Here is a 26883-nt window from a genome sequence, read left to right as displayed (position 1 = left end):
ATAAATGCTAGGCAGAAAAAGAAAACAAACAAAAAAAAGAAGCTAAATCAAAACCTTCCACTGGATCAGGAGACTGCATTCTTGGATATGCTACCTCTTACAGAAGTACATGTGGGTCCCCCCAGTCCCAGAGCAGATTCAACCATAAGCAAACTGGCCTGTAAGAGGATATCATTTCACACACCCCGAAGTCTCAGAAGCTGTCCACAGGTCAAAATACTCTTTTACAAGACACTGAAAAAGTCTGTTTAAACATGACCATATAAAAAGAGTACAACATTCTTTGGGCTCTAGGCAATTGTAATCCTAAAATACTACTTGTGGTTTACTTTTTAAACATATAAGTAAATTGTTTGCAGGAGCAGACTATTTACTATTTACCTAAGTAAACAGGCCCTGTGTTCAAAATCTAGGATGTGCAGCAACATATGACAGCAAGAGTCACCATTCCAGTACCAAACAGCAAACTACCCAGAATTCTTGTAGAGAGCAGGTCAACATCATGACAACCAGCATCCTAAATATCCCTGCACAATATGAAAAACTGCAGTATGTTACTTGAGATTACACAAGAAACATTTACCAGGATGGCACAGTGCTCTTCCTTTGGCAGCAGTAAGAACCAGTCACTGCTACTAACACAGTGGTGCTGCCTTCATCTCATCTTCTTGTACCATAAGTAGGACAATCACCTTAACCAAAACATGTGACCTAATGTTAGATTAAAACTCTCACAGACCACTTCAAGATGCCAGTTATTTGTACAAAATGCTTCGTATCCTGAAAGCTCAATCCACAGTAAAACACAAAGATTTTGAGTATCTATAATCCCAATTTAAAACTCAAGTGATTTAAAACCTGGGGAAATCCTCCAAGCTTCATAACTAAATTTCAAGTTGGCAAATCCTACATTATACTCAACCACAATCTAGTAAACAGAACACATATACATAAAGAGTTATAACTAATGTGGGAGTGAAAATCTGTTTTCTGAAGTTGCCTCTTCCTAGCCCAGTTCCTGAAGCTTCTTCTGAAAGCACTGGGAAGCAATAACATAGACTTCCCACCCCATCCCAAATCTGACTTAATGGGCATCTCACAGGAACTAAAGTCCCAGCCAACAGCCCGGAGAGAGAATTTTCAGTACTGGCTGTTTCTTAAATTAAATTGTAAATTAGGACAGAATTGTTTGAAGTACACACTAAACAGTTACCTCTTCCTAATACTTCAACATGCAGCAATACAAAAAGCTTTTAGTGTCATAAAAAAATAATAACGTACCTACAATACATTAAAAGTGCTTCTTCTATGAGAAAAAGTTTCTTCAAGATACTAGAAAAACTACAGATACTTGTCTTCCAGATGGAATTGTAAGACTTAATGTGCAAATGGCAGAAGATAACCACTTATTCTATGACTAAAGCTAAGCAACTCCTCTGAGTAGGAAAAAAAAAAAATAAATTAAAAAAAAAATCTAAGTTTTTGCTGGAAAAGCGTCTGATTTTCAAACTCAAAATAAACTGAAAAGGCTAACAACCTTTGCTAGCTAAAAAAAAATACTTTTGAAAACCAGGTACTGCCTTTTCCTTGTACCTTTTGCTATAAATATTTGTAGTAGGAAACAAAAAAAGTCAGTTGATTAGTTTACCCACTGCTGCATTATAGCACAGTACTGACTTCTTGATGTGACTAGATAAACTGCAGTAAACTCCAGACATTCAAAATGACATACATAAAGCTTTGCAGCAGGCTGAAGCACCAAAGCCTGTACAGCAGCTTGCCAACTATGTAATACAGCTGATTACCACCAGTACACTGTTATGGAATAGACTGCCTTAGATTACTGAATTATTGGGTGTACTGCTTCTTACAGAAGTTGATTAGAAAATGCTTATATAGAATCCACTCAGCATAAGTAAGTTTGCTTACTCTAACTTTTGAAGGCTGTGAATCTTTAAACTTTCTTCTTTGCTAAGTAAAAAAGTCTTCAAGCTAGCAGACAAGGGGAGCTGCGACCCTGGAGACAAGCAAAGGAATAGAATGGTGTCTAACAGAAGAATATTTTGGCTGTTGTCAATAACTTATATTCTCCACCTACAGGTACAAAATAGCAACTGGAGGTCAGACCTATAATTGACAGCCCACCTGACAAAAATTATGAGACCCAAAGAAGAATGGGAAACCCCCAAACACTAATTTTGCAGTTGGTTTGGAGAGACGTGCAAGGAGTGGGGGCTTGGATTGTGGGGGTATCATTGTCCAAGATTTTCCTGGTGAGGGTCCCTCTTCAGGAGTTCCCCAGCTCAAGCAGCTCTATGCTGTATCTTCCAAATAAACTAAACCAGGGAAAAGAAACTTCCCTAATGCCACTAACCAGAAAAAGAAATTCTGATACATGTAGCCAAGAAAATAATCTGTAAATATTTAATAATGATTCCCTTTAAAAAAAAAAAAAAAAAAAAAAAGAGAGAGAGAGAGAAAAAAAAAAAGTCATTGGGAAAAGAGCAAAATAAGAAAATGACACTTTATTTCTTGCCTGAAAAGAAGCTCCTAGAAAGTTACTAGCACAGCAAGCGTAAGGTTACTCCTCAAGACATGACAAACTTGCCATCACCAGGCTCACAGACTATCACGTTCAAAACTTGCATGATTTAAGCTGACAGAAATAATGCAAAAGTCAGCTACTTCTTGCTCAGCTAGCATAACCCTCTTCATCAGGCAGAAGGTGAATGGCAGAGGGAGGAAGAGGGAGGGCAATAAAAATAGCCAGGAGGGAAAGGACAATCATAGCAGAAACAAAGCATTTCTCTACTCCAAATACTGAACAAGAACTGGAAACCCAGTAACTTTCCCCAGCTCTTGGAAATGGTTCAGCGATGCAGTGCTAAATGTCAGAGGTGCTTTCCAGCACCTAACCCAGTGCTTCTCCTTTGGCTTACATTGCCTTACACTGTCTTGATGGCTAAGGTCAGTCTGTAAAGAAATCAACCCAAACATCTAAACTTGCTTATAGTTCACCAGGTGAGTTAGAGCAAACTCTCAAGCCTAGTTTTAAAAAACCCTGGACATTCTGCTTCTCGTAAATTGTAAGGTTTTTTTAAAGACATGCTGAAAATCAGTATATGCCTTTTAACACATGAAGCTTTTAGGATGACAGTTTCAGAACTGTCACCTCTGCAGCTGTTGCAAAAGAACGAAAGGATGTTTGAGTGCTTTCCTCCTCCACTACTGCATCTTTCTACGTTTAACTGTTACAAAACTGTATTTCCAAATGTGAACTGTGCTGAATTGTCCATGTATCCAGGGCACACACTGAACAGTTCATAATCTTCTTGATGCTTAGCACAGGATATTTGACAGTTAAGCTGTGGATAGTGGCAGGGCTTGAAAACATACCTAAAGACACACTGCCATTACAAATCTCTCCTAAGCCCTCGTCAAAGCAGCTGCCTTGCTCAGCGCTCTCACACTCACTCCAAAAATCCTCACTTGCCCTCTAAGTCCTTTAAGTTAAGAGTTTAAACACTTCAGTTACTGCAGTTCTATTCCAAAGCCAGGGTGACCTGAGCAGCATTCAGTTTTTTCAGACATAAGCAATTCATATCACAGTAGCCATCTCCTAAGAGCAAGCAGCTTGCAGATATGGAATTCAAGGAGGAGTTTCAACTAACACATCAAGAGCCAAAAAACAGGTGGTTCCCAGCTATGTCCTGCAGAGTATCACCATGAATTTTAAATACTGTGAAGTCTCTAATCATAAGATACATTGCTGACAAGTTGCTGAGTGACAAGCTGAATGCCTTCCCTAGACTAAAACCTAAACACGAGGTGAAATAGCAAGCTCCTTCTGTAAGCCAAGAGACCTTCAGACAGCGTTCTCCTCAGTCTTTCCTCTCTAATGGAGCTTCTCACACATAATTTCAGGCAAGTTGCTCCCAGCAGCAGTAAGCTAACTAATATAAACCAGCTGCTTGTGTATGACCATCTACTACCAAGAAAACTGAATATTTTTCAAGTTCAAAAGCTTCCATGTGGAATACAATTTGTGAATGTCTTGAATATGAAAATTTAAGTTTCATATGAAAACTGCCATCTCCAAAACCTGAACCGAAAGCTACACCTGGAATCAAGTAGCACTTCACGCAAAACACAGATCAGGTATCACTTCACACACTAAGATTACTCCTTGGTTTGCAATACTTGCCTTAAAAACAAACAAACAAAAACAAAAACAAACAAAAAAAATACAGGAGAAACCTATTTTTATGAAGCTTTCAAAAGCAGTAATGTACTTCCCTTAATTTAGGCTGGCATAAAAAAATATCACAATAGTGAACTGAGACGTCAGAAACTAACAATAAAAAATTGTTCTGCTCAAATAGGGGCACGTGATAAAACTATCTTGACATTGAATAGGAAGGTCTCCAGAAAAGGATATTATCTTGCCACTGCCCAGCCCCCAAAATAAAAAGATACTTCAGCACAGACTTGGAATCACAACACACATAATGAGGTACAGTCTCCAGAAAAACTCTTAGGTCACAAGTATTATTTCATTCAAGGATTACCCAGAAGGTGGGGCTATCCCATCAGCAGCATCCTGTCACGTATCATTATATGCAGCAGTGCAATACACACTGAAAGCTACCTGAAAAACAAGGAAGCCTTTTCATGAAATATAACCTATAAATGCAGTTCACACAGGCATTTCTCTAAAAGAACATCATCAGTGGAAATACACCCGTTGGAAAACTAATTTCCTCATGACAGAAAAATAAACACGGAAAAATCAACATTCATAGCACAAGGCAATACAGAAGTTTCATACTGTTTTCAGACCATACAGCTACATAGAAGAATCTCATCTCTGCCCATAATATACCACGGAAAACTAACAGCTGTAACTGTACATAATAAAAGCTCATCCAGGTCAGGATCCCTGAATATCTGACAAAGCTCAATGCCTGAAAGCAGTTTATGCTTAAGAAAAACGCTATCCCACCCTATCCCTCAAATTCTCTGTCAAGCATTCGAACTGACACCTACAGAAATACTTGCTGTGCTGGATTTCCACAACTGTAAGAGAGAGCAGGAAAAAACCCAAAATGTTCAGCACTCCTACCAAAGGAGCATTAAGCTAAAGAGATGTTGAGCTGGCTATGTCGCATGGCACACGAAGTGTAATTCCAGCGTTTTCCGTGCAGTACCCACACGAGGTTACACCGCCCGGGAGAGGAGGGGGCCACACAGCCACGGCGTTACGAGGCCAGCGGGACAGGGGGCCACCCACAGCCTTTCCGGTTCGCCAAGCATAAAAGTTTCTCTGTAATGCCACCTCGCACAGCCTGGAAGCGCGTCCGAACGCACCACGAAACGCATCGTACACCGGGAACAAACCAACACACCCTTCGGCCACCGGCAGGCTCAGTGCCACTAAAACACCGGCTCACGCGACCCCCCGGCCACGCCCCGAAATCAGGCACCGCTCCTACCGTAGGGCCCGCAACCGCCTCCGCAGGTGCGAACACGCAGGGCGCGGCTCTCGGAGGGACCTACCGTGCCCGTGTGGCCTCACGTACACGCGCCGCTCCCCGCCAGGGCTGGGCCCGCCGCCCGGCACCGCGAATAGGCGGCACGGGGCTGGCTGCCGGGCTGCGGGGCCCCGCCCCGGCCCACCCCACTCTGCCTCGCCTCAGCCCCGGCCCCTCCCCGCGGGCGCCTCGCCTGGCCCTGGCCCCGGCCCTGGCCCTGGCCCCGGCCCTGGCCTCGCTGCGGCGCCCCTCGCGGGGCTTCACCTTGGCGGCAGCCGCCGTCCCGAGGGCGGGGTCTGCCCCGCAGGCTCCCTGCGGGACGGGCGAGGCGGCAGGATGGGTGCCCCTCGCCCCGCGGCGCTCAGGCGGGGGCGCCGTGCCGCGCTGGGGCGGCGGCTCCGCGCTGCGCCTTCGCCCTCGTCATGCGAGCGGCGGCGGCAGGAACCTGCCCGCATCGCACCGCAGCGCGTCACGGCCCCCGCCCCGCCGCGGCCTCGCGCAGGCGCCCGGCGCCGCCCGGCCTGTGCGGCAGCGCCACGCTGCCGGCCAGCGCAGGTCGGGGAGCGGAGGCCGCGGCGGCGGGGCCGGAGAAGGCAGCGAGGGGAAGCTGGGCAGGCCCCCGCCCGGCCACGGGCGGCCTTCCTGCGGCCCGCCTAGCATGCGGTGCTACGGCGGGCCTTCCCTGCGGCCACCGAGGCGCCTGGCAAAACTTAAAAGAAACAGCCCTTGAGTGAAGCCTGGTAAATTCAAATCCAGTTCACATATAATTTCTGCCCATGATAAAGGCACAGTTCCTAACAGAAATACACAACGTTCCTTTCCCGATAACATTGTGTAACAATGGACTTACCCATTCTAATTCAGTAAAAAGCAGATTTAAGACCCTTTAAATTGTACAGACTTTTATTCACCTTTCCTTTCAAAATACACTCAGCTACAGCACTTGCAGCTACTGTCTTACGCACAATTTCTGGTATCACAAAGATACTATCACGGTATCGCAGTATCACAGTATGTTTGGGATTGGAAGGGACCTCAAAAGATCATCTAGTCCAATTCCCCTGCTGGAGCAGGAACGCCTAGGTGAGGTCACACAGGAACATGTCCAGGTGGGTTATGAATGTCTCCAGAGAAGGAGACTCCACAACCCCCCTGGGCAGCCTGTTCCAGTGCTCTGGCACCCTCACTGAGAAGAAGTTTTTTCTCAAATTTAAGCGGAACCTCTTGTGTTCCAGCTTGATCCCATTACCCCTTGTCCTATCATTGTTTACACCGAGAAGAGCCTGGCTCCATCCTCCTGGCACTCACCCTTTATATATTTATAAACATTAATGAGGTCCCCCCTTAGTCTCCTCTTCTCCAAACTAAAGAGACCCAGCTCCCTCAGCCTTTCTTCATAAGGGAGGTGCTCCACTCCCTTAATCATCTTCGTTGCCCTACGCTGGACCCTCTCCAGCAGTTCCCTGTCCTTCTTGAACTGAGGGGCCCAGAACTGGACACAATATTCCAGACGGGGTCTCACCAGGGCGGAGTAGAGGGGAAGGAGGACCTCTCTCGACCTACTAACCACCCCCCTTCTAATACACCCCAGGATGCCATTGGCCTTCCTGGCCACAAGGGCACAGTGCTGGCTCATGGTCATCCTGTTGTCCACCAGGACCCCCAGGTCCCTTTCCTCTACACTGCTCTCTAATGTGTAATTTCCCAACCTATACTGGAACCTGGGGTTGTTCCTGCCCAGATGCAGGACTCTACACTTTCCCTTGTTAAATTTCATTAGGTTATTCCCCGCCCAACTCTCCAGCCTGTCCAGGTCCCGCTGGATGGCAGCACAGCCTTCTGGCGTGTCAGCCACTCCTCCCAGCTTAGTGTCATCAGCAAACTTGCTGATAGTACACTCTATTCCCTTGTCTAAATCGTTAATGAATATATTGAATAATATTGGCCCCAGTACTGACCCCTGAGGCACTCCACTAGATACTGGCCTCCAACTAGACTCCGCACCATTGACTACCACTCTCTGGCTTCTCTCCTTAAGCCAGTTGGCAACCCACCTCACTACTCTATTGTCTACACCACACCTCCTCAACTTAGCTGTGAGGATGCTGTCGGAGACTGTGTCAGAGGCTTTACTGAAGTCAAGGTAGACCACATCCACCGTTCTGCCATCGTCCATCCACCTTGTTACATTCTCATAAAAGGCTATGAGGTTGGTCAAGCACGACTTACCCTTGGTAAAGCCATGCTGAGTGCCCCTAATAACCCTCTTATCCTTGATATGCCTTGAGATGGCACCAAGGATAAGCTGTTCCATTACTTTCCCAGGGACAGAGGTGAGGCTGACCGGTCTATAATTACCCGGGTCCTCCTTCTTGCCCTTTTTGAAGACTGGAGTGACATTTGCTTTCCTCCAATCTTCGGGCACCTCCCCCGTTTCTCAAGACTTGGCAAAGATGATGGAGAGCGGTCCAGCAATGACTTCAGCCAGCTCCCTCAGCACCCGCGGATGCATCCCATCTGGACCCATGGATTTATGGATGTCCAGACTATTTAATTGCTCCCTAACCCAGTCCTCATCGACTAAAGCAAACTCCTCCATTCACCTGGCTTCATCCGGGGTCTCAGGGGTACAGGGCTCCCCAGGACAGCCTCCGGCAGAGTAGACAGATACAAAGAAGGCATTCAGTAATTCTGCCTTCTCTGTATCTTCTGCCACCAGGGCACCCACCCCGTTCATCCGTGGGCCTACATTGCCTCTGGTGTTAGTTTTATCTGCTATGTATTTGAAAAAGTTCTTTTTGCTGTCCTTGACCCCTCTCACCAGCTGTAATTCTAAGGAGGCCTTGGCTATCCTAGCTGCCTTCCTACATCCTCTAACAGCAGCCTTATATTCTTCCCAAGCGGCCAGCCCCTGCTTCCATGACCTGTAAACTCTCCTCTTCTGCTTTAGCATACCCAACAGATCCCTATTCAACCATGCAGGCCTCCTGGCTCCCTTCCTTGACTTCCTACGTGTGGGGATGCTCTGATCCTGAGCGTGGAAGAAGCAATCTCTGAATGCAATCCAGCTATCTTGGGCCCCTTTTCCTTCAAGCAGTCTTGCTCATGGGATTTCCCCCAGCAATTGCTTGAAAAGGCCAAAGTTAGCCCTGCTTAAGTCCAGGGTTGCAATTCTACTTGCTATTCCGTTCCTGCCACACAAGATGCAGTGACCATCTCGTGGTCACTGCAACCCAGGCAGCCCTCAACCTTTACTGCTTTGACCAGACCCTCCTTGTCAGTGAGGAAGAGATCCAGCAGTGCACCTCTCCTCCACCATCTGCATGAGGAAGTTATCATCAATGCACTGGAGGAACCTCCTGGACTGTGGCTGGCTGGCTGAATGGTCCTTCCAGCAAACATCAGGGAAGTTAAAATCCCCCACAACAACCATGGCCTGTGACTCTGAGGCCACTCTCAGCTGCCCATAGAAGGCCTCAACAACTTCCTCAGCCTGATCTGGTGGCCTGTAACAGACGCCCACAACAGTGTCACCCCTGCCAGCCTGCCCCTTGATCCTGACCCATACACTCTCAACTCGCTCGTCATCCACTCCTGGGCAGAATTTAGTACATTGTAGTTGCTCTCTCACATAGAGAGCAACTCCACCACCACGCCTGGCTGGCCTGTCTTTCCTGAAAAGGGCATAGCCATCCATGACCACATTCCAGTCATGTGAACTGTCCCACCATGTTTCTGTAATTGCCACCAGATCATAATCTCCCGACCGAACACAGGATTCTGACTCCTCCTGCTTATTCCCCATGCTGCGCGCATTGGTGTACAGGCATTTCAGGGAGCGAGCAGAGCACACCAATTTCTCCCTAGGGGCATAGGAGGCCACCCGGTCCTCATCAGTTTTAGAATGCTGCCCCACTGGGACAAGCCCAGCTACAACCCCATCCCCCTTCGAGCCTAGTTTAAAGCTCTCCAAATGAGCCCAGCTAATTCCTGCCCCAGCATCCTTTTGCCCCTGCGAGATAAACCTTTCCCGTGTGACACTGTCCGGACTGGTGTCTTATAAAACCAACCATTATCAAAAAATACAAAGCCCTGCCTGTAGCACCAGTCTTGGAGCCAACCATTTAGAGACTGAATTTTCCTATTCCATCCCACATCGTCCCTTGAAGATGGAAGGAGTGAAGAGAAGATCACTTGAGCCCCTGAGTCTTTCACCATCCTTCCCAAGACCTTGAAATCGTTCTTCATTCCCCTCAGACTACGGGAAGCAGCTTCCTCCCCATCTGTCTGGAAGACCAGCAGCGGGTAGTAGTCTGTCGGGTGCACCAGTCTGGGGAGCTCTCTAGCGATATCCTTGATCCAGGCTCCAGGTAGACTAGGAAGTTTTCTACTGCCTAGGAAGTAACTGCATTTTGGGGAAGTTGGCAACTTTTCCTTAGGGCTGATTCACCTGAAGAATGGTCTACAGTTACTGCTTGTTACTCCTTTAACTCAGATGGTGCTACAACATTATAAAGTCCTGCTTATCATCCACACAATGGTCCACAGATGATCTGCACGGACAACACACACGTCAGTACCTTCCCAACACAGAACAAAGCTGCTTTCCTGGCAGAAACCACACAAGTTAGGAGCAGGGAACCACTTTTGCATAGCTGTGACAGGCAGGAGATACCAGTCCTCCCATCTGGGTCTGGTGTAGCCAAACTGCATCAGTCATTTCTACCCATTAAATCAGGAAAGTCAACTAGAGTTATGGTGGAGCTACTTCAAGTTTAAAGTGGTATAACAAAGTTCTTAGTCCATCATCATATGCACAAATGCTTGATTATGTTTTCTGAAGTCCCCTTCCCAACATATTAACATGAATGGATAGGAATAATTAAGCCATATAACCAGTCATCCTGATTTTATTACTCACTTGGTATTTCTCCAGTGAATAATGCAACATTAATTATGCTTCCTAGAACTTGTAAACCTATGGGTTACAATCAGAAAATACAAGTATATTTGGAAGAGATCCCTCCCTCTCCTACCTTACGTTACTCCAGTTTTCTACCATGAACTAGAAGAATGCAGGTAAACAACACAGGAATTTATCAGCACACTGGCAATAGGTAGGAACAGTCTCACTTGTTTCATAACAGTAGTTACATTGGACAAGAATTAAGAGAGAATACTTTAAAACAGCAAACAGTACAGCTACAAGTTTTCCGTGTAGTTCTATTAATGGAACTGTTTTAAATGCATAACTTTGTCTAAAGCAAAGCAAAAGATGTGGAATAAATTCAAGTATGACTCAGGCAAAGACAAAAATAGTGTCAAGCAGGCTCTGGCAAGTAAAGAGCAAATAAGGAGGGTGTAGATAAAAATCTCTGGTTTTTTAAATCTGAAGTCCAAGTCACTTTACTTAAGTTAGTTAAGAAAATAATGTTTTAAAACAGCTCTGTATGTGTCCTGGCACATGAAAGAAAAAATAGGTACAAATGTGAGAATTCTCTACTAAATAAAGAACATACAGCAGTAGATAAAATTATTTTAAGACTGGCAAAAAGTTTAATTTAATTTAATAAAGAACAAGTTATAGAAGTGATAGTAATGTGCTTAATACAAATACTTGTATTGGTTACTGAAACCCATTAACTTTTCTCACTGTTAGTGAAAACACAGAATGCAGAAGATAAAAGTTTTCTTTTGGGTGGGAGATGGGGACTGCAATAATCTTAATTACTTCACCTAAAGGATTGTTCTATGCAGAACTCCTGTTTTTACTAGCAAAATATCTGCTTGTGGGAAGTTAAAGTTAATTGATTGATTGAACCTAGGGTTTGTTTTGTTTTGTTTTTTGGGTTTTTTTGGTAGATAAAGTGATTCCAACTTTAGGATTTATTTCTACAGAGAAAAAATTTACCTTTAGAAAACTTGACTCTGGTGTACAAATACAGTAGCAGGCCACTGCTGTTCTTATTTACGTAATAATTCTCTCAAATTCAGATGTGGTTTACTTACTGCAGAAATCTGCCCTAGCTTTGTTTGGTTTTGAACACATTACTGTGTGCAAAAGTGAATAGTTTATCCATTGAATCTTTTCTAAAGATATACTTAAAAGTTACATTGAACAGAATGCAACTCTAAACACTTATGTGATGCTACAAAGTTAATATAATGGTTCATTTTTCTTTTGATTTCACAAAATTTCATAATATTTCAAGTATAATCTTTGACAGGCACACAAGACTACAGTAAACAATCAACATTTTATTTAGCCTGAGAAAATAACTAATCTGTGGTGTTCTGCAAATAAGATGAAGGCAAATTATATTGCCATTAAGTGCAAACTTGACAGGGAGCCAGGTACCCTTCCCTGCAAATAGCAGCAACACTAATACTGTCTTGTGGAGCAGAACAGGTTCCACAAAAAACTAAGTCTCTGATTTTGGTATTTGTAAAGAATTCAGTCATAGGAATATACTTCTTAACAGGACAATCCAAGCACTTATAAAAAAAGTAACAAATATATGTCAATATACACACAATGTGGAAAGGCAAGGACCTCAGAGGTGTCCAGCATAAGCTAAAAAGGCAGCTTTTATGCTTACACAAATCATATCACATTAAATATGCTGATGTTTACACAGACAAACAAGTTTTCAAATACAGGCTCCCCACTCCCAACGGCATGTTTATAGTCTGTGAAACTAACATTTTCTACTACGCAAGCTGTACAGTGTGACTTTCAGGATAAGGCCATACAGCTAAAAAAATCACAAATAATTTAAAAAGTTAATGGCTATCCCCTCTGGAAGCAGGAAAAGCAAGGAGAAAATAAAAAGTTCTTCAATATATTTTAATAGGTAGCAATGTATAAATATTATAAGATCTTATCCTTTTCCTTTGTAAACCTGGCTAATTGTTGTTCCCTATTAAATCTTAACCTGTAGTAGTCAAATCTGCGTTGTCTCTTTCTGTACTCCTATGCACTGAACATACCCAGCCAGTTCCAGACGAAGAACACTGTTATCAGCTCTCCTTAATTTTGAAAAACAATTACTCCCTCATTTGAAAGCAAACGCTTGTCTCTACATACACACTGGAGAATTTATTTTTGGCTTTTTATCTCTAGATATGCCATTCCTCCTTGACTATTACAACACTTGGTACTTTTCCAGCATAGCCTCTGTTCTTCTTCACCTTTGAGAAGATCTTTTGTGCTCTATTACGTCTGTATTTCAATGCATACAAAAGTATTTCAGTTTAACTTCACATCTGTGGTTCATTCAGCTACTTTTGCTTTTGTACTACGAATGAAATAACCCATCAATATTCTTTGCACAGAGTAATTCAGATGTATAGATTTGTACCCTGGTGAATATTTTAATCTAAGTGTTCTGGGGACTGGGCGTGCGAATGAGTGGGTGTTGTTTTTCAGTGCAAGAAGGGGACAAATCTCTAAAGCGATGCACCGTGTTTCAAAGGCTCACACCAAGTCCACCACTTTTTTTCCATATACCTACTGACAATCATGTTTAATTTATATATGCAGGATATTAACATAAAAATAAACCAAACACCATAACCAAGAGTGAATTTCATGTGCTTCAGTAAACAAGAACCTCCATACTCACAGTTAAAAACAAAACAAAAACGTATATAATTTAATTTGCGCACTAAGGGAAATATGTTGCTATTTCTTCATGTCCTGACTATGATCATAGGTATTTTCAGTTATATCAGTGCACCAGATTTTGACAGTTTATATTATGACAAAGCTGTCAGCTAAGTATTATAAAGCTGCAAACTGGGGAAGTTTTTCAGGTTTTGGTTTTAGATAGGCCCTTAATCTGGAATAGCTTGTGGTAAATTCCTTCATATACAGAGATCCTATCCTCTTCCTTTGTCATTATCGCCTGGCTACTCACTGTTCCCAACTAAATCTTAACCCATACTAGTTAAATCTGCCTAGCCTGTTTCGGTACTCCTATGTACAGGCACATTAAAGAACAGCAAGAATTAAAACAGACTTTGTCCCAGTGGAAGGTCACATTCATTCTATTTATGAAAGTATTTGAATACCTTTACCTCTCCATTTTCCTTTTCTCCCTGTACCTATTACTTTCCTTAATAAGGGCATGCAAAGAAACAGTAAGCTCCTGAAAAATCAGATGTACTTTAAGCAAGGCAAAAGGTAAAGAATGATCTTCAAAATGACTATGAGATACCTGCTTCTTGGGGGGGAAAGCTAACAAAGTGACATCTCTTCCCACAATGAACTTAAGACACTTCTTGAGGGAGAGGAGGGTTCTCTGTGTTATTCAGAAAATGACAAATGATAAAATTTTGTACAAACAGGTCAATGTGTAACTTTACATGCCTAAGATTCTTGGTCGTTAGAGGAAGAAAGGATACTTACCTCTTAAATCTACTTCAATTTATTTAGCATGGTTTAAGAATAGCATCCAGAGAATACATTATAAACATAATTTATTGGTAAATTATATTTTTCCATTTGATTTAATTAACCTTTGTGCACTCAGTACTTCAAAGACTGTAGATGCCTTTTTGCTTACATTGGTTAAGATGCATTTTACAGGATTTTTTTTTTCTTAAGCAAACAGTAGAGGACAAGTTTGCTCATTTCTCCTCTCCAGTATACTTAACAAATTCATAATGCTTTAGTATGGGTTCCTGCAGTGTAAAAATATACTTTGTATTACAAAATCATACAAAATAAATCAGTACCTTCAGAATTAATGTAACATCACTTTGGAAAGACAAAAATAGTAGGCAGTCAACTGACTACATCCTAAACTGGTACATGGTTAGCTGACATTTTTTTAAACAAAGCAGCCTATTTAAGTCAAATATATGATGAAGTGTTCTTACTGCATTACAGGAACTCCATAATTAACACTGAAGCAAGTTTCTAGTAATTCTTACATTTAATCTATTCCCATTTCACCACGAAGGAAGCACACAACATGGTCTAGGCACAACCACCAAGAATTATCTGGAGGTTGCTTTCCTTTTCTGTTTGCTTAGCCTTGAGGACTACCTTGTGGATCCCACACATGTGTGCATGACTAAGAAAAAGAGGGATACTTTTGTATTAAACACCAGTACATTTTAAATACTAATAACTGTCCCCCCCAAAAAAGAACTGTGTGTCCGGAACCTAAAAATAAGTAAAAAGCCATTTTATTTCTCTGGATGTTCCCATGCAAGTGTCACATGGACCAGAAGTTAGATCAGCTCTTCACAGCACTGTCAGTGCACTTCATTGTATCATGTCAGGTTAAAGTGCTTTGATGTTCTCCAAACAAAACATCGCAGCTTAAGGGTTACTGCAGTGAACATGTGCTAACTTTTTTAATTTCTATGCTTATTTCACACACACACATAATCAACCTGCTGTTCATTTTTGATGTCTGGTATTTTTGCTAAGAGAAATGGTAATTGCTTACAGTTAGTTACGATGCATCCTTTGGTCTACTGAGAACTGGACTGAGATTGCCACAATTACTTCACAAAAACCAGCTCATAAGTGCTACCATGCAGCCTGCACAGAAACACAAATAGGTATTTGCTAACAGAAGCATTTGTAACAAACTTCAACCATACTGCCTTCTCAGAAACTGATTTTCATTCAACATTGGGGCGTTTTGTTAATTTCATAGTTAAATTATTATTAGAGATTATTATATGGGCTACAGCCCTTCTCTCTTGAAATTAATAATTTAATTCCCTAGAAAATCAGCAGTCTTTCTACAGAACAGACTGCTGGTCCAGGTATCACTGTTTTCTGTATTAAAGAAGATACACTCAGCTTTCATTTACAGATATTTTAACCTTTATCAGGTTCAATAATAATGATCTGCTCTTTGCTACCATAACTTTAAGATTATAAGATATTAGGTACGGCTGCATATCACCCCAGGAATTACATGTAAGTACAGTGTAGCTGTGAACCACTGGACATTTTAATAGGCATTGAACTAAAGACAGTTCTTCCAGATGAAGTAGGTGCTGTCATCAGTTTAACAGCTCACACCAAGTTTTCTCCTCTTGCTTTCCTCCATGTACAAATGCTCCGTACTTTGAGCACATTGAATGGAAAGGGTGATGGGTGAAGTTAGCATTTTAAGATCTAACTACTTCCTCCTAACCTTGGAGGCAAAATCTACTTAAGCTAGCCTCTGCTTTGTTAGTAAAGCACATAAACTGCTGTCCTTTACGATCTTTGGCAGAAACATCTGAAGCGTTCTGTTTGTGCATTTTGAAACAAAATAATGATCAAACCCACTGTCAATGGCTCTAAAAATATAGCTCCTTTATCCATTTTATGCCAGCTTGTTCCCCCGTCCCCGCCGCCCCGCCCCCCAAACGGAATAACCAGCACATCTGAGTAAGCTCTGCAGAGAAACACTGTTATGTAATCTCTAACAGATATGTTTCATTAAAACGGAGAGGGCGAAAGGAACGGAAAGAAACGGCTGACATTAAAAAACAAAATAATAATGATATTAATATTAACCCCCACACTTCAAGTCTGCTTTCAATTCGACAACTCAAATTCGGCAAACTGCCAGAACGACCGGCCCGGCTGCAGCACGGTGGCCCCTCCACCCACGACCGCCAAACCCCACAGCCAGCCCTGCACCTCCACCAAGCGGACCGGCACCGGGGTGCGACCAGCCGGCGGGCACCGCCAAGAACCGGACTGAGGGCGGGCACCAGCCGCCCGCAGAGGCGGAGCCCGGCCACCGCTAGCAGCGGTCCGCGACGCCGTGCGGGACAGACTTAGAGAGGGGGGCTCTGCCGTCGCTAAGCGGCTGAGCCCCGCCCGCCTGCGGCGCCACAAGCCGCCAAGCCTCAGGCCGTTCGTCAAGCCGCCTTCCTCCCAGCCCAAGCCGGGAGCAGTCGTGCTCCTGCTCTGCGACGACACTCCCACCGCTTTCCCCGGGACTCCCCCACCCGCCTCTCCCACACAACGGGGCGGCTCAGGGCACCCTCACCGGCACCGAGCTCAGCCCGCTCCTCCCGCCAGCTGTAGCGGCCGCCGAACGCGGCCGCGGCCGCCGCCACGCGCCCTCCTGCCGTTAGTTGCCCCGCGCCCCGGCCCCCGCCGCGCGCCGCCGGCGGTGACAGGCGCGTGCACGTACCGGTGGAGGGGGCGGGCGCGCGGAGGGGCCCTGCGGCGCGTGTGCGCCTGCGCGGTGACTCCGGGCCCGGGATCGCGGTTTGGGGGTGGCGGCTCAGGCAGGCGCCGAGTGCGTGTGGGAGCGGGCCGGAGGCGCGGGACGCGGTAGGTAAGGCCTTCAGCCACGCACGGGGAGGGTGGGGGGAACGGGGCGATGAGCGGCCGCCTCCAGACTCCCGTCTCGCCGAGGCGCCAGGCAGAGTCAGCCCCACAGAGGGAGAGAGGGAGGGACGGCGAGGCGAAGAGAGACCTCGGGGGCGGGCCTGGCGGCCGGTGCCCCGCGGTGGGGCGGCCGGTCGCCGCGCTGGCCCTTCCCCTGCGCCGAGTCGAAGAAGTCGCCTGGCCCGTCAGCGGGCAGCCGCTCGCCGTGCCCGGTGTGGGCCAGGCTGTAACCCGCCCCGTGCTTTACCATGGCCCTGTGGGCAGCGGGGCTGCCTGGGCCGGGGTGGCGCCGGGCTTGGGGACAGGTGACTTGCGGGAAGAGGAGAGCTCGGGAGGGTCTGTCAGTGCTGGCGTTAATGGCTGAAATTCAAACGTGATTTCCGTTCATTTTTATTAGCTCCCCACGTATTTCCTCACCACAGCCCGCTGAGCTTCGCAGCACCTGCGGCCGCTTGCGAACCGGTGGGGTGCTGGCAGGGTGCGAAGGGACTCCTGGGGCAGCGTCCAAAACCCCTTCCGTCCCTCACACTCTTTTGTTCTCCTTAATTGCCGGTGCCGGGAAGGTCTCGTGTCACGGGAGCCTTTGTCTGAAGCTTCCGTGGCGGCTTCGAGGAAGCTGTTGAGAGCTCGCCGGGCTCGTAGGTGTCTCTTGCAAGATCCCCGACGAGATGAGAGGAGGCTGAGCATTGCTGTTGTCTCACGGGCAGACTGGCTGGAAAAACATACAGTTCTTCAGGGCAGCCCCATGCATCGCGAAGTTGTGAAAGCAGAAAAACAGTTTGAAATAGCTAGCCGGTGAAGTTTAAAAATTATATTCCAGTCTGATGTTGCTTGACGGTGCTGCATTAACCTCCGTCATTTTCTGCTGAAAAAGTCAGAGGAAACATGCCCATTTTCACAAACTTGTTTGGATACGCATTGCATAAATAACAAATTTGTTTGTGGTCTGTTTTTCAGTTCCCTCTTTTTTTTTCACAGGGTGGTGGGGGAACATGCATTTCTAATACTGTGAAATAACAACAAACAAAATTGTGATATGCACGTCTGTTGTAAGAGAGGGTTTTGTAGCGTTGTTTACCCTTGTATTCCAAATTTGACAGCATGGACTTTATTACGGCTCAGTACTGCTAAAGTTTTGATGTCCTTGGTTTTCAGGTTTCATAGCCCACAACCTAGTTGTAGAGAAACTGTGAATAAGAAAACATATTTTTTTAAAATAATTATTATTAATAAAGTTTTTGGGGATGTTTTTATGTAATGGTAGCTGTTTAAATGAAATCAGGTTAGTTAGTCTCTCTCACCTGATTCTTGAAAAGAAAAAAAATTACTCTCATGAAAGACTTTCTCTAATTTGTGCATAATATGCAGTGTCTCTGCAGATTTAAAGGTGTGGTATCATGGTTATGAAAGCTTCAGCCGAAGATGATGATGCAGGATGGGAACTCGGTATGCCTGACAAGATGGAAAAGAATCATACAAGCTGGGTAGATATAACCCGTGATTTTGAAGAAGCTTGCAGAGGTGAGTTGTACTGCTTGTGTTCTGAGAAAACTTAGAATCATTTGGAGGACTAAGCATATTTCTTTGGGGTGTTCCAAGCAGTAGTCTGGCCCAGGTTCAATCTCCAGCTGAGTGGACTACACCGATATTGTGTTTCCCTGTGTTTAGCTTGGAAACATCAGAAGAACCTCACCTTCCTTCCTTTTTCAGGTTACCATTAATTTTTTTTTTTAAGTAATTTTTTTTTTGTCTTATGCATTTTTGAACCTGCTTTATGTCTTTGCAAAGACATTTTCCTATCTCTCCTGTCAAATGTCAACCTGATTCATCCATACAGAATCAACACTGTTTTTTTCCTGTATGTTTTTGGATCTATAGGGTCCAATGATGTCCTCATTTAGTTGGTCAGTGCATCGTTTTTCATCTTTGAAACAAGGCTTTGTGGTTATTAGATATTAGTGCTGGTTTACTGTGACAGCAGCCTTACTTTTTCAACTGATTTTATGATGACACTAGGGAAAAATAAACCTAAAACTGCAAATTACTACACAGAATATTACATCACGAGAAACACAGTTTAGTTATGCTACCAAATAATTAATGTATATTAGTGATATACTAGTTGTACCCACCAAATATGTCTAAAGGCTTCAGCAAGTGTTTCAGTAAGCATCCCTGGGAAAAGTTAGACAGCTGCATAAAGCAGCACAGAAAACTGCTGTCCTGTGTTCCAGGCTACTCAGATACCATTATTTGGTAACGTGAAAATAACAGACAGGAATGAGGAAAGACTGTGAACAACTGGACTTTTTTTTCAGTCTTGCAGTCATGAAAGTGCTTAGTAAGTGAAAGCAAATGAAGGTGGAGTATAAATATCTGCCCTGTTTCCCACACCTTGTTCTCTCTTAGCATAAGACAGTTTGTTGAGTGACAGGACTATCCTGGAAAAGTTGTACTAGAAAGGTGATTGTAATTATTTTTTCTGATCTATTCCTTTGTAGAACTGAAATTAGGAGAATTGCTTCATGACAAGCTGTAAGTATGCCTGTGGGATAGTTCTGGTTTTTAGGTGGGATTAGTGCAAATATATTAATGTTTACTGTTAAGTCATGCAGTATCATCTATACTTTTTTAACTTTTACTTTAAACAAAATAGTTGAAGCATTAAGAGTATAATTTGTACTCAGCAGTATGTATATCATGCACCTGTATGAATTCTGCACATTTCTCATGGTGCCTGTATAACATTACATTTTTGGTTAATCAGTGTAGAAGTTTATAGCACGTCTTACAATCAGTGGTGTTGACCCTACTGAACTATTTTATGCGGACATTTTTTTTATAAAAACATTCCAGAAAGACAGTAAACTATTAGATTTTGTTGCCTTAAGTGTCACTAAGATGTTTAGGAAAAACAATTCATGTGCTTTAATGTAACTCTTAAATGACATGCTAAAACAGATACTGAGAACTTTACAGATTAAGAAAAAATATATTTCAAAAAAACCCATGTGCTAAGATCTTGCTGAATTCATTAAAAATGATGTGAGATTTAATATTTTTAAGATAAAAGTAAATTGTTTAGCCACATGAGTTTCTTCACTTGCCTAAAGAAATAAGTGCTTATTTAAGGCTAATAGCTCAGAGAACAGAAGCACACTGTTAAATGCAAACCTGCTTAAACACATGTGGAAGGATGTCACCAAACAGTTAGTAGAATCAAAGCACATTTTTGGAGGTATAATTTTATACATGAGAGCATTTCAGAGCAAATATGCTTTTCAAAATCAGAATGTGCTGCACACATCCAATTCCCACAGAAATCCATATATGCAGATTGAGTCCTGAAAACCAGGTTTTTGGATCTAATCACTGTATGCTATTAGGTAATGTTAGCTCTTATGTCTTTCAGTGTTAACTCTTGCAAATCATGCAATTGTTTTTGCGGGGCACTGGCTAAATCCTGAACCAGGCCTTGCACATTAGCTGAGACTGTTCTTTGGAGGTGCTGTTTTACTCAATTTTGCTCATAAACACTATAATTCAATTTCAATGGTATTACACTTATTTAGCACTCTGATAACATCTAATACAGGTTCAGATATCAGTTAAGGAGATTATTTGAATACAATAACATAAGAATAATGAGGATCCACAACATGCATGTAGTCAGTCACAAGAAACAAAACTAGAGGCCTCTTACTTCAGGGTACTCCCAAGAAATAATCACTTGCCTGGGTTAGGCGAAAATTCACTCAAGGATACATCCAGTAAATAACCACTGACCCAAATGAGGAGGTGAGGTGCTCTCAATCCCAGGAAGTCTCCTTAGACGGTGTTCCTGTCTAAGGAGAGGGCTCCAGTTTACAGACCTGCAGCTCCAAGAGGACCACTCAAAGGGCGTCTTTGGCGGGAACCCCGTTTTATAGTCGGGTCAGGTGTGGCTGTGGGCATTACAACATAGTCCAGAAGCTTCGCGGCTTCTCTGGGCACCTCCTTTGTTGAGGACCCTGTCAACTGACTGAGGGTCTCACCCCTCCTGTCCCACCAGCTGGCATAGGTGAAGTCGTCCTGCCTTGAGGCAGGGGAGGATGTGACTGACAGCACCTTGGTACCACCCTAGTATGTACATGGAGACAGGCACAGTGGGGCACCAAAGGTTCTAAAGAGCCATCAGCCTCCTCATTGAAGGCTCCAGATCTCAGGGGAATGTGCAACTGCCACACAATCCAACCTATGACCACAGTCATCTGACAGACTACTTTGGAGTGGTGCTGCAGTCACCTCTTGCCTCCAAAGTCAAAAGGGGGCATTCTGTTGGTGACTTTGAATGCCCACTGTGGATCATCATACCTTATGTGTCATTTTCCTGTTATACATTTTCATTACAAATCAACCTACAATAGAATTGAATAATGCAAATTACAACAATTACAGTTATTAACAAATACTGGAGAAAGCTGCTTAGCCATACTAATAAGGAAAACAAATGCATTGAAAGTTTTTTCACCAGTTAGTCCCCAGTCCAAATAATGTAAATCTGTATCATTCTGATATGCCAGTGCCTCTTCCTTTGGTCTCTTCTGTTTCTTCATTGCCGTCTGCTGCCGGGACAGATGCTGTATCTCTGGCATTAGGTCCTGCATTGTGTTTGTCCAACTCATAGTCAGGTTTAACACATTTTTGCAGGAAGCCACTTCAGTCCTGTTGAATGAAGAACATGCACATATCCCTTTCCCCAGATGATTAACTCTACAGGCCATTGCCGCTGACTGTTATATAGGGGATCCTGATACAAAACCTTTGGTCTCTGAGATAATGAATCTAGAACACGGAAGTGTTTGTTCACTGCTGTGATAGAGGAGGGAGGCGTAGCATGCTTCAGAAAGTTTGAAGTATGTATTGCATTGTGTAATTGTTCCTGAGGCGTCATATTCCCCCTTTTTTGTTTTAATAACATCTGTTCCAGCGTGGAATGCACCTGTTCAATAATAGCCTATCTAGGGGGAGAATGTGGAATAGCTGTGACATGCAAACCACCCCACTGCTATAAAAAATATTGTGTGGATCTAGCAGTGTATCCAGGACCATTGTCAGTTTTAATCTGATGGGTCATGGCCTATTGAGACCTGAATCCACTCTTTGTGTTTTTTGATCAGAGTAACAATCAATTCTAGAACCTGAGTAATAGTTTTATGGAAAGAATTGGGGAAAAAAAATCCATTCCAAGTATATCAGTCTGTTAGCATTCTCATCATACTGTCCTACAATAGCCACAGGTTGTTTTTGTGTTGTAACTATAAATAGACAAATATGCAAGTCCAGTCGAATGTGATCAGCCTGTAAAGTTGTCATAAAGTTGTTCATCAAAGTCTCTAACTCCATTTTGGCTTTTGTATTTATTGGATATTGTTTTTCCTTACCAGATTGGAGTCCCGTTTGAGTTCTATCAGTGTAGTGTTGGCTTTACTGATATTTTGTCTGCCCGTACTATTGGAAATACAGCATCCAAAATTTCCTTGGAGATACCCTGCTTGCAGAAAGCAGATCTACACCATCCAAGCATCTTCTTACGGGGCATGCAACTGAACAGAATTCTCAGAAAACATTATTTGAGCTTAGAATTTAATTAACAAATCTTGACCCAAGAGAGTTATAGGGCCTTCTGGCAAATCTGCACCATCCAAGCATCTTCTTATGGGGCATGCAACTGAACAGAATTCTCAGAAAACATTATTTGAGCTTAGAATTTACTTAACAAATCTTGACCCAAGAGAGGTATAGGGCTTTCTGGCAAATACAAGAATTCATCTGTTAAAACTTTGTTCCAAATTTGGCATTCCATTGGTTTCAAAAAATGGTCTTTCTGTCTTTCTTTCCCACAATCTCAAAAACTATCATGGTGAATTTACTAAGAAGTCTCTTACAACTAGTTACCACAGAATAAGTCTATTAACAAATCTTTGGTTTAATTTCCCAGTTTCATTAGAACTACAGATCTGCTTGGGATGCCTTTAAATTTCACCCTCAGACTGCTCCGTTCAGTATTACAACATCATTGCAGTGTCGGGGAGAGAAAACCCCCCTTTCACCGCTTTAAAAGTGGGCAGCCAGGTGTTTTTTTCTTTTTTTTTTTTTTTTCCCTTTTTCTTTCTCTTGCTGCAGTTTAGATACAGGCAAGGCCACGCAGGTGGCGTTAATTGCTGGTGCTAAGGGGGAGCTGCCCTGCCGAGTTTGTCTTGCAGCTTGACACAGGCCTGAAATTTATGTTCAAGCACTACAGCACAGGCCTGGGATATTTTGCTTTTTTTATTTTTCCCTTTCACTCCAGCCATAATACACGCTATATGCAAGTCTAATTAACTGAGCAATAGTTACTCCTCAGCCCCATTTACTGTTTGCAATGTCTCACAGATGTCAATAAACAGCGTATTAACCATCAATCCATTATTTTCATTTTTCTAGATCCAAATCAGTTCATATTCTAGCAACTTTTAAATACAATCTCTTTTATTAGTGTCTCCTCTGGGGTGATACAACTGTTATCCCAAAATCAGGATTCTTGGTCCGGTGCACATACAAAAGAGCCAAATTTAGTACACCGAGATGAGACACAGCCTATCACAGAGTTGTGCAAGTCTGGATGTTGGAATAAAGCTAGCATGCTAGAAAGAAAAGTAACAGCTGTCACACACAAAATCTTGTCATCACATTCATGCAGTAAAGAACTGAAGTACTCACTGTCTTCTGTATAATCAGAAAATGTACATTTTGAGTCAACGGATTCTCATGATTTAGCGGTCTGTGAACTTACTGTACCATGTAACAGGCAAAGACTTATTAAAATGTAATATGTTTAAACAGATACTTTTCCTTATTAACCTGTTTTCTTTGTAGGTATCTCGCAGAGTTCAGCAAGTTTTCTATGACCTGTGTGTTATCAGTTAATTCTCTCCCAGCTTGTTGAAGTTCAAACCATTCCACCTGTAAAACTGTCTGAAATGATTCAATGATCTCTTGTAGAGTTTTATTTTTGTCCTACTCTTCTTGCTCTAAAACAATATTAATTGCAATATAGTGTTATACTTCAAGGGTCTATTCTCTGAACACTTTTTCCAATCATCTATCTTACACAGCAGCCACCATTGATTGTAATATTTCATAAGATTTTCCTTCCTCACATTTTCAAGTGCTGTTCTATTCATGAAGGGGTTACTGTGTGCTGTATAAGCGTCATGAAAATCAGGCAAAGGACGTGTTGAGGGCAGAGTTTTAGCCTCCTGATCCAGCTCCTCACAAATTTCTGCCTTATCTTTACACAGCTGGGATGGCATTAGTGATGGATATAAAACTGACTATTTTTTGAGATCTACAGAGCCTGACTCAAAAGGATTTGTGCTGTCAAGACTCAGATCATTAGAAACCTGCTCATTTGTGTTTTTCTGTCCATCCTCCCCTGTTTGCCCTTGCATTATTTGTTCTGCTGACTGCAACTGCAATAGCGCAGAGTACACAAATCTCCAAGTTACATGCACACCATCGGGGACTGTAAAACCTGAATTGCTTTGTGCGTGTAGATGTTCCCTTACCTGTTTCCAAACATTACTGTCAAATGTCACCTCACTCAGAAACCAAACTGTATAATCTGTTCAATGCCCTTTAGCTGGAACTGCTGTTCCCACAATGTGCTACATACAATATTTTTTTTTACATACTAAAGGCTTGTGCAGCAATTCTGATTAATATCATATGTAACAAAGATGAGGCACTATATCCCTTCTTCTGTAGGTTAGTCTGCATTTGGTGTGGTTCTCTTGAAAGCTTTCGTGCCTTGACTACGAGTGACCCATTTTCACATGCAGTATTTTTTTTGTATCAGTTTTCTTAACATGGTCATTTTGAACAAAGTTGCTATAGTCAATGTGTATTATTGTCAGTCTGTGTCATACATATTGTCATTCATTTGTGGGGGACATATCTTACTTGGGGTTTTAAATGTAGCGTAAAAAGAACAGCTGGTTCAGTTAATATCAATTTGTGATCTTTAAAAAGATTTTGTGTCATTATGTATAGAAACAAGTGTTCATAGATTTAGTAATGGGATATTTAGCTCAGTAGTATTCTTCAGCTTTAAAAAAGAAGGTGAATATTTTTACTTCTACGCATATATTTTCTTAACTTGTTGAGAGATGATCAAACTCCTGAAAGCCATGATCTCTGAAGATCAGTAGTGATATTAACATACTGTACCTTTTTGTCTGTGGTTAGAATACAGTGTACTCAGTTTATCATCATGTGTTCTTTTACGTTGGCTTGTTAAGACTGTTTTGTATAAAAAAAATACATTTAGAACTTTTTTTTAATTGGTGTTCTTAGTTTTGGTCTTTTTGAAGCCATGTCTGCCATTGAAATGATGGATCCCAAGATGGATGCTGGTATGATTGGAAACCAAGTTAATAGGAAAGTTCTTAACTTTGAACAAGCTATTAAGGTTCGTATGACTTTCCTGGTTTTGCTTCCACTGTCTGTAAAAGTATGATATAGTTTTATCAAATTGCAGTTAAGCACAACTCAGCATAACTAATGTTTTCAGTCTTTACTTAAAATAGATTTTTTAAATTTTTTATTTTTGATAGTTAAGTAAGAAATAGCTTGTGATGTTTACCTTTTCGTTACTTACATTATCACAGTGACACTAATTCTTCCAGTGAAAAGTACTGTGAAATTGTTGGGTATTGATTCCTTATATAAATACATTTTTAGAAATGTTTTTTCAAGTCACCATGTGCTTCCTCAAAGCACATTATATTAAAATGTTTTGGTTAGTCCCTCTATAAGCTGAATGGAAACAAGCTTCCTAACAAAAGCTGAAAGTAACACTTCATGAGATTATCTGTTCATTAGCATTGTACAGAAGCTGGCTAATTTAACAACATTGACAGTACAGATTAACTTTTGGTGCATGGTCAAGTTAAATTGGTGGAGACAGGTTGAAAGGCTTTCTATTATTTTGGAAAAAATAATGCACTCACAGAGGAAAGAATATTTTTTACAATAGACCTTGTTTTGAATGGACTCAGAGATTTATGTGTAAAATATTGGCTAAGTCATGTAGAATGTATGCTGAATTGCATACATTGGACAAATAAAACGAAAGAAATAGGGCTGCTGCCTTTTTGGTCCTGACCTTGGAGGCAGTAAAACTTCACAAGTATCTGCAGTGTAAAAAAGCAGTCTTCAAAGAATGGGTCCTGCATGTTATTCCTTGTTCAGCTTTTATTATGATTATACATACTGTTTTGTGAATTAAACATTGACAGTTAACTCTTATTGGCTACTCATAAATCAGAAATTTTATTTTAGCTTTCTCTTTGAGCAGCTTTCCAGAATTTGAGGCACATAATGAAGCTGATCAGTAAAGCTAATGGTATACATGTGTTCTGAAATCTTGACCAAATTGTAATTTCCTTTTCGGCTTTACAAATAATACATATTTTGCCTATAGGCTTCCATAGCTTTTAAGTTTCTTTTATTTGTTTTTTAAGGATGGCACCATTAAAATAAAGGATCTCACTTCACCTGAGCTGGTAGGAATAATGGATACATGCTTTTGTTGTTTGGTAAGAATTTATTTGCTCTTAATATTAGATATTTTTTGCTTTCAAAGTATAATCTTTTCTATCCAGTAAAAAGAAAAAACAAGCAAACAAACAAACAAAAACAAAACCAGAAAAAAAAAAAAACACCCCCCCCCCAAAAAAAAAAACAAAAAAAAACCAAAAACAAAACCAGAAAAAACAACCAGTAGAACTCAAGAAAAAATGATTCACCAAACACAAAATACATACTTATATCTTAATATCCATGTAGATATTTGCATTGGCTGTTTATAAGAGGTATAGTTTTGATTCTTGGATTTTTTATTATAAGAAATCATTATGGAGGAGAACCGGTAGCATTTTGAATAACGTAAAAAGGTTTTATAATTTGTGG

General features: G+C 42.3%; 2 protein-coding genes across 22 annotated transcripts in view; one reads left to right on the top strand and one right to left on the bottom strand.

Annotated features, from left to right (window-relative positions):
* The window catches only part of AGTPBP1 (ATP/GTP binding carboxypeptidase 1), a 77629-nt gene extending 60996 nt beyond the window's left edge, over positions 1-16633 (bottom strand). For 3 of the 9 annotated variants that reach the window (XR_010468953.1, XM_065045840.1, XM_065045848.1), the window contains exon 1: positions 5796-5972. The gene's annotated coding sequence lies outside the window, so the exon portion shown is untranslated. Of the gene's footprint in view, positions 1-4568; positions 4649-5492; positions 5682-5795; positions 5974-14992; positions 15088-16543 lie in introns of those variants that run through there. The other 6 variants (XR_010468952.1, XM_065045842.1, XM_065045847.1 and 3 more) reach the window with 4 other exon arrangements.
* A 61-nt stretch (positions 16634-16694) lies between these two features.
* The window catches only part of NAA35 (N-alpha-acetyltransferase 35, NatC auxiliary subunit), a 30788-nt gene continuing 20599 nt past the window's right edge, over positions 16695-26883 (top strand). For 4 of the 13 annotated variants that reach the window (XM_065045861.1, XM_065045855.1, XM_065045856.1 and 1 more), the window contains exons 1-5: positions 16701-16833; positions 18259-18411; positions 19392-19425; positions 25267-25381; positions 26436-26510. In XM_065045861.1, coding sequence (XP_064901933.1) covers positions 18288-18411; positions 19392-19425; positions 25267-25381; positions 26436-26510 — 348 coding nt within the window. In that variant the 5' untranslated portion in view covers positions 16701-16833; positions 18259-18287. Of the gene's footprint in view, positions 16838-17453; positions 17686-18258; positions 18412-19391; positions 19426-25266; positions 25382-26435; positions 26511-26883 lie in introns of those variants that run through there. The other 9 variants (XM_065045863.1, XM_065045858.1, XM_065045852.1 and 6 more) reach the window with 4 other exon arrangements.

Source organism: Columba livia, chromosome Z (assembly GCF_036013475.1).
Source record: "Columba livia isolate bColLiv1 breed racing homer chromosome Z, bColLiv1.pat.W.v2, whole genome shotgun sequence".
Lineage (NCBI taxonomy): Eukaryota > Metazoa > Chordata > Aves > Columbiformes > Columbidae > Columba > Columba livia.
Note: the sequence above shows the minus strand (reverse complement) of the source record. Positions and strands in the feature narration are given on the sequence as shown.